Genomic DNA, 8,525 nt, shown 5'->3' with positions numbered 1-8,525 from the left:
AAAGTCAGAATCCTTGCCCTCAAACATCTTACCCTCTAATAGAAAAGCAGCTACACAATTACCATGACTGTTTAACCTAATCCTTTACTACCTGCAACATAATTACATCTGCAAAGATCCTTTTACCAAGGTAACATTTACAGGTTCCAGGGATTAGAACCTGATATCTTTGGGGGACATTTTCAGTCTACTACAGATGAGGGACTTCAGAAAGCCCACTTTTATGGGGTGATCACCAAAGTTATTTGCTGTCTAAGCAGCTGGCTGGCTCCTAGAGCTAAGCTATATTCAGAATGGTATGATTCTCTGTAAGCCATGGTGAGGTGCCTTCTTTTGCTTATTTTACCATTATGTTTCCTCAAACTCTCATTAACTAGAGTAACCTGGGAATGTCTCCGTTGCTTGCCAATTGAAAGGGTCAAACTGTAACACAATAGCTGACCTAAGAAGAGTTCATTTTACCCAAATATCAGTAGTTGTAGATCTTTTGGGATCATGGGTGTAGGCCCTTTTTGAAATGTTGATAGTAAATGACAATAGCCTCCTAAACCAGAGATGACTGGATCAAAGATAGGCACTATCTATCTATCTAAGTTGGACCACTCATATTCTCTTCAGAGGCTTGGGACACTGGTCACTTGGTTTCTGGAGTTGAAATCGGTTACTGATATAGCCCGAAAAGCCCGTCTTTTGCCGAGTAAAAGCCATGATGTAGAGGGAAGCTGAGACAAAGTGACCACAGGAACTCAAGAGACAGAAAGTGCAGCTGCCTTAATTTTTTAAAAAGATTTTATTTATTTGAGAGAGAAAGAGCCAGCATGTACTAGCGCAAGCAAGGAGAGGGGTAGGAGGGGGAGAAGCAGATTCCCCACTGAGCAGGGAGTCCAACAAACCATGGTGGGATCATGACCTGAGCCAACGGCAGATGCTTACCCAACTGAGCCACCCAGTTATCCCAGCTGCCTCGACTCTTTTTTTTTTTCTTTTTTAAGATTTTATTTAGTTATTCATGAGTCACACAGAGAGAGGCAGAGACAGGGGCAGAGGGAGAAGCAGGCTCCCCACGGGGAGCCTGATGTGGGACTTGATCCTGGGACTTCAGGATCACACCCTGAGCCAAAGGCAGACACTCAACCGCTGAGCCACCCAGGAGTCCCTACCTCGATTCTTAATGACTTCCCTCATTAGAAACTCAAGTGAAGCCAAGTTACATTTCTGCTCTAGTAATCTAGAGAATTCTGCTTCCCATGCCCTGAGAGTACATTTCCTTTTTGCTTAGCCAGTCTGAGTGGGTTCATCAGCCACAAAAGCAGCTTAGGACTGATGTTTTAACCCTGGTTTAAGTAGTTCTTACCTTATTTCCATAAATTTATTCAGGCTCAATAGTTAAAATGATGCTGTATCTGGTTAATTTTTCAAAAGAGCCCTCTGAAACCTACTGAGACTAGCCATGAGCATTAGTCCTTCCTGACATTTTAATATTAGAATCATTGGATAAGAATAATTTTATGATGATGGCATTTTCATTTCATTAAGCAATGGCAGGGCAGGAATTTTCAAGGAAACTAAAGCCCAAATTGGACAAGAGCCTTGCCCAGTGGTGGAATTAGAACCTTGTTTCTGTCAATACTCAAGCCAAGGCTCTTTGTCAGTGAATTTTTTTTTTAAGTAATCGCTATGCTCATCATGGGGATCAAACTTATGACCCCGAGATCAAGAGCTGCATGCTCCATGGATTGAGCCAGCTATGTGCCTCTGCCAATGAATTTTTTAGGGCCAAGACGGTAATTTCCTTTCCTTAAATTTCAAGTGAGATCATTCAACAATAACTATTGACTGCCCATCAGGTCATTACTCTTAGTTGCAAATTAAAAAAGATAATAAAAGGCTCTAGGAATATATTTGTTTCAGGTATGGTTGTTTCCAGGCTCAAAATCACTGAGTATTCTTTCTCTATCCCTAGGAAAGACTTTCCACAAGGGGGGCACCTGTAGACTCACATCCTATCTGCTAAGCTACCTCAGCAGTACATTTTGGATTATCCTTGGACTTTCGTTATGTGAACCAAAAAATTCTCCTTTCTATTCCCTTAAGCCAATTTGAATGTAGTTTCTTCATTTGCAACAAGTGTTTGGACTAAAATTGTACTTATCAAATGATTCTCCACAAACAAGGATAATGGTAACAATTAGAGTCTCTTCAAAACTTGGAATTTAAGAGCAGTTAGTATAGGGGCACCTGGGTGGCTCAGTTGGCTAAGTGTCTGACTCTTGATTTCAGCTCAGATCATGATCTCAGGGTTGTGAGAATTGAGTGTCCCTGATGAAAAGGAACTTACTCTTGATATATATATGCTATGTTGGTTTCTATTATCTACTTTTTTTTAGATTTTATTTATTTGAGGGATGCCCAGGTGGCTCAGTGGTTGAGCATCTACCTTCAGCTCAGGTCGTGATCCCAACGGTCCTAGGGTCGAGTCCTGCATCAGGCTCACTGCAGGAAGCCTGCTTCTCCCTCTGCCTACATTTCTGCACCTCTCTCTGTGATTCTTATGAATAAATAAAATCTTAAAAAAAAAAAAAAAGATTTGAGAGAAAGGGAGAAAGATCGCACACAAGCAGGGGGAAGGACAGAGGGAGAGGGAGAACCTCCCAAGCAGAGTGCACTAAGCCCAGAGCCCAACACCATGCTTAATCCCATAACCTAAGCCAACACCAAAAATCAGATGCTCAACTCACTGAGTCACCTGAGTGCCCCGTATTTTTTACCCCTTCTCTTTTCTACTTCATACTTCTTAGTCAGAATTTCTTATTTGTAACCTCAAACTTATTCTAGGTTCTATTAGCACCACAAATTGGATTACCCTAAATTGATTTGACCCTGAAGCCCTTTTCTTAGAAACAACAAAAAATAATTACTTCTGGGTTTTACACAGAAAATCTTCTGGGTTTTACACAGAACAAGCAAGAACAGGTTTCCTCTTTCAACTTGGAAAGGCTCCTTATGACATCCCAGGATCTGAAATAACTAGTTATAACTAACGTGACTACATTTGGACTAGATCACACGTGGGCTTCCCTGAGGCAGGAGGCTTGACAAGATAACCAAGATCCTTTCCAGGTTAAGTAATCATGCCTGCAATTTTCCTGGTTCCTTGTTACTTAATTGCTTGGAGTTTCAATTACTGTCGCAATAAAATGAAGGAAATTATCGTATAATGGATTTGGAAGAAATGAAACATGTAAAATGGCTGGCATATGGTCATTACTCAGTGAATCTTAGTAACAAATTTTAAGAAGTCATTTACTATATAAAGTATTACCCAATTATCTTTCACTCAAATGCCTTATGATTTATACAGTGGAACAGTACTGTTCTATATATGACAAACATTAAGAATGACAAAAATGAAGAAGAAGGATTTTTTTTCAACCTAAAAAAGTTGCTGCAGTTTCAAATGTTTTTATTGGATTTAAAATTCTTTTAAGGGATACACAGATATACAACTAGTTTGATCAGCTACTAATATATTTTGGTAACCCTTTATTTTTGTACTCAAGAGCCAGTTCACCTTTTCTCCATGTTCAATACTTAGCTTTGGTATAATCTTGCCATGTTCTTCTTCACCTGCTACTGGAACATGAGTGTTTCCACTCTGCTTGGTATAAGCTGCTCTTTTAGTTTTCTTCCTGTGGGTAGGTTTTGTAGGACTCTTCTGTTTTTTTTCAACTTCACTGCTTACATCCCATAACATTATCTTCCCATCATTCCCTCCAGTAAGCAGCAAATAGGATTCTGGCAGAAAGCAGACTTGGGATACTCCCAAAGTGTGGCCCTTAAACCCCAGTTCTTGTTCACACTTAACTCCCATTACCCTAAATATTCGAACCTTACCGTCTTCTGCACCACAGCTAAAAATATTGCCACATGATGCCACAGACACGGAGTGGGCTAAAGCAGGGTTTAAAAGCTGACCAGGTGATTGAGGGCTTTCCATTTCCTCTGCTTCATCTTCCTGCAAATTTGTAATCCAGACTGGCCGTGCTTTCTGAAGGTTCCACAGCATCACCTTTAAATAAGAGTGAGTTACGTAGTCAAAAAGAGGTCTAGCTATTTTGCTCAACTATTATGGTTATTCCACGTCTAACACAGTCATCAAAGTAGTCTGACAGGGTATGACAGGGGCACCTGGGTGGCTCAGCACTTGAGAGTCTGCCTTCAGCTCAGCTGTGATCCCAGGGTCCAGGATCAAGTCCTGCATCAGGCTCCCCCTGCAGGGTGCCTGCTTCTCCCTCTGCCTGTGTCTCTGCCTCTCTTTCTGTATGTCTCATGAGTAAACAAATAAAATACTTAAACAAAAACAAAGTAATCTGACAATAATTAGTACACCAGTCCCAGAAATATTAAATTTTTAAAAAAGATTTTATTTATTTACTCATGATAGAGAGAGAGAGAGGCAGAGACACAGGCAGAGGGAGAAGCAGGCTGCATGCAGGGAGCCCAATATGGGACTCGATCCCAGGAATCCGGGATCACACCCCGGGCCAAAGGCAGGCGCTGAACTGCTGAGCCACCCAGGGATCCCCCAGAAATATTAAATTTTTAAAAATTCAGATGGCACCACAGAACTCCAATGGAATGCTACCCTGGTGCCAAAACTAGGATGGCAATGGGCAGTAAGGTAGAATTTAGAAAACAAGATCCTGAATAACTTGAGATTAACAAACCCATTAAAGTGTAACCAAGGATCCCTGGGTGGCTCAGCGGTTTGGTGCCTGCCTTTGGCCCGGGGCGTGATCCTGGAGTCCCGGGATCAAGTCCCACATCGGGCTCCCCGCATAGAGCCTGCTTCTCCCTCTGCCTGTGTCTCTGCCTCTCTCTCTGTCTCTGTGTGTCTCTCATGAATAAATAAATAAAATCTTAAAAAAAATAATAAAGTGTAACCAATATTCTTAAGCAGTTGCCAGTTTCTTTAAGTCATTGTACACTCATCTCTGCAAGTAAAATAGATTATGAAATTTATTAATTTTAGTCTATGCTGGTTACAAGTCAAAAAGCCTATCAATTAAAGAAATGAAATCTAGATTATTACTGAAATAATTTGTATCTAGAATGCTTTCTCTTTCGTTTCACACTACCTGTATTACCCATTTTAGGGGCTTACCTCAAGTTCCTATCCCTCTAGGAAGGCTTTCCTAACTATTCTAGCCCACTTCTCCCTTTCCCATATTTAATTTCTATGCTATTAATTAACATATACTACTAGCTTGTCATTTTCTTGAGATTTAACTTTTTTTTAAAAAAAGATTTTATTTATTCATGAGATAGAGAGAGAGAGGCAGAGACACAGGCAGAGGGAGAAGCAGGCTCCATGCAGGGAGCCTGACGTGGGACTCGATCCCAGGTCCTCAGGATCAGGCCCTGGGCTGAAGGCGGCGCTAAACCGCTGAGCCAGCCAGGCTGCCCTAACTCTTCTTTTTTGAAAATTTTAAGGATACTCCATGCCCAATGTGGGCTCACGACCCCAAGATCAAGAGTAGTGTGCTCCACTGGCTAAGTCAGCCAGGTGCCCCGATATTTAGTTTATCTTTGCTAATTCCTAGAAAAGATAAAAAATTCCATACCTATCTGTTGGTTGATTCGACATCCTGGTATATGTAGTTTTTTATTGTTCCATACCACGATTTTGGACCTACTAAGTTAATTTAAATGAAATGCTAGGAGCTCCTATACGGCTCAGTTGGTTAAGCCTTTGCCTTCAGCTCAGGTCATGATCTCTGGGGCCTGGGATGGAGCCCTGCATCAGGCTTCCTGCTCAGCAGGGAGTCTGCTTCTCTCTCTCTCTCTCTCTCCACCTTTGCCCCTTCCCACTGCTCATTCTCTCTCTCTCTCAAGTAAATAAAATCTTTTAAAAGATGAAATAAATGAAATGCTAATTAAAACCTGTTTAAAACAAAACAAAAAGTTTTGTGAATTTACTCTATTAATCTAGTATTTCATTTTCTTCCCACAGCAACTAATCTGAAAAGGAAAATATTCTTCATACTTAAGAGAATAAACAGCTTTATTTTACCATCTAGGATTTTTAAAAAAGATTTTATTTATTTATTTGAGAAAGTACACACACAAGCGGGGGGAATGGCAAAGAGAGAAGGAGAGAATCTCAAGCAGACTCTGTATGGAGTCTAGAGCCCAATGTAGGGCTCCATTCCATAACCCTGAGATCATGACCTGAGTGGAAACCAACAGTCAGATGCTTAACTGACTGAGCCACCCAGGTACTCCATATTTTACTATCTAGTATTAGCCCTTAATTATGACTCACAATTTAAAATGGACACTAAGATAAGCATGACTGTGTTCAGTCAAAAGCATAGATCTGAACTGACAAGATTACTACTGCTGATGACATTAAGGATCTGGTTTTTAATTGAAGGTAACTTCCTTCAACTAAGGCTTCCAAAAGAAGTGACATCTAATAACACTTATATTCTATTTCTATCAAGGAAAGCACTGAAACCCCTTTTGGATTAGATTTATTAATACTATACTAAGTGGCCAGCAGTAGCTATTTGGCTAAAGACAAAATAGTATCAAAGACAAAGGAAGGACAAAAAAAAAAAATCAATGTGTATGCCACAGAAATATATGATGGTCTTAAAATTCCAAAGGTCTTTACATGAGAAAACTGTATTTGAGTGGTGGTTATCCATGTATTTATTTAATGTTATACTTTACACATATATTTAGTAGCTACTTAACAAAAATTAAGCAGTCCCAAATGTCTTAATAACACACCACTTTAGGGATGCCTGGGTGGCTCAGTGGTTGAGCATCTACCTTTGGCTTGGCATGACCCTTGGGTCCTGGGATTGAGTTCTGCATCAGGCTCTTCCATGGAGCCTGCTTCTCCTTCTGCCTCTGTGTACTTCATGAATAAATAAATAAAATCTTTTAAAATAAATAAATAAATCACTTTAAGGTCCCTGCTCCACTAAGTGTGCTTTGTCTAATTATTAAACCTATCTAGGTATTGTAATTTTAATAATGACAAAGGTAGGTACACTGAACATATTTATTGTGTATGGCAATAATTCAATTCCTGCCTTGATAAAATATTTGTTCAGAGAGAAAGTGCTCTCCAAATTAACCTTATAAGAATTCCCTTTCATAATTATGCCTACGTTCTTAGACTCCTCCATAGACTGGCTATTCTTAAAGTTTAGAAAAATACTGGGTAACCAGGTTTTAAGAAGCAAACTGTGGAAGATATTACTTTCAACCTCAATTAAGGAAAGTAATTTCTTTCTTTCTTTTTTTAGGATTTTATTTATTCATTCATGAGAGACACACAGAGAGGCAGAGACATTGGCAGAGACATTGGCAGAGACATAAGCAGGCTCCATGCAGGAGCCCGATGTGGGACTTGATCCCAGAACTCCAGGATCACGTCCTGAGCCGAAGGTAGACGCTCAACTGCTGAGCCACCCAAGTGTCCCAAAGAAAATAATTTTCTAAAAGCAAAGTTGTACTCTCTTATCGCTGTTGTCATAGCACAACCCAATGTAGAAATTAATCTACGGTGAATTTTTAGCACGTCTAATCAAACAAGCAATTACCTAAACCTCCCTCTCACAAAATATTTATATCCTTTTTTTAAAAAAAATATTTATATCCTATACTATTCTCTAGCAGTTGCCTGCCACTGTGACTTCTCTCCTAGAACTGGAGGCAAAAATGATAAATTCTGGATGCCCACTTCTTAGCTAATCTGAAAAGTATATAGGTCTTTTTTTTGCATCTAATTGCTTACTGCCATGCCTAGTAAATTAATGAACCAGTGATTGACAACTGGTATAGCTTAAGGAGGAAAGAATGAAGAGTCAAAGAGATACTGTACAATCTATCTACTTAAAATATTGAGCCACCTGGAGGTGTAGGTCTTTCTGCACAAGCCAGCAGGCAGATTATCACCCATGAGGGTAGAAAATGCAGGTTTGTAAGGCCTTAGTCAAGACATAGGGAGTGGAAAAGGAGTTTATAAGTCGTAGGGTCACCGTGCACCTCCAGTGTAGAATGATTCTCAATAGAGGGACTACAGACATTTTTGGTTAGATAATTCTCTACTGTTTAGGGACTGTCCCAGCACTGTAAGACATCCCCTGATTCTGCCTACTAAATACCAGTAGCTTGGGGGAGGGTAATGGCAGTCATTATGAAAACAACAACCAGCCATGTTTATTTCTAACTTATGAGGGGGTGCAGAGGGTAGAGAACGGAGTGGTAAAGACTCCTGGCCAAAAAGGTAGCAAGACAAAATCTTTGATGCTATTAATGGAATCAGAGTCTTGAAAGATACTGTACATGGTTAAGAATGTAAATTAAATGCCTAGAACAGTACAGGGCACATAAGTCATTAATAAACAATGGCTCTTTTTCTAGAAGTCGCCTGTTCCCAGACCAAGAACCTTTTCTACCATATTACTATTGATATATACTGCTCAATATCTCTGGTGTCACAGAAA

General features: G+C 39.9%; 1 protein-coding gene across 6 annotated transcripts in view; it reads right to left on the bottom strand.

Moving 5' to 3' along the window:
- Positions 1–3,446: 3,446 nt before the first annotated feature.
- Positions 3,447–8,525, bottom strand: part of WDR53 (WD repeat domain 53) — a 13,815-nt gene continuing 8,736 nt past the window's right edge. For all 6 annotated transcript variants that reach the window (XM_055316062.1, XM_055316064.1, XM_055316060.1 and 3 more), the window contains one exon: positions 3,447–4,069. In XM_055316062.1, the coding sequence (XP_055172037.1) occupies positions 3,473–4,066 (594 nt within the window). In that variant the 5' untranslated portion in view covers positions 4,067–4,069 and the 3' untranslated portion in view covers positions 3,447–3,472. The remainder of the gene's footprint in view (positions 4,070–8,525) is intronic.

Source organism: Nyctereutes procyonoides, unplaced genomic scaffold (genome assembly GCF_905146905.1).
Source record: "Nyctereutes procyonoides isolate TBG_1078 unplaced genomic scaffold, NYPRO_anot_genome, whole genome shotgun sequence".
In the NCBI taxonomy this organism is placed as follows: domain Eukaryota; kingdom Metazoa; phylum Chordata; class Mammalia; order Carnivora; family Canidae; genus Nyctereutes; species Nyctereutes procyonoides.
Note: the sequence above shows the minus strand (reverse complement) of the source record. Positions and strands in the feature narration are given on the sequence as shown.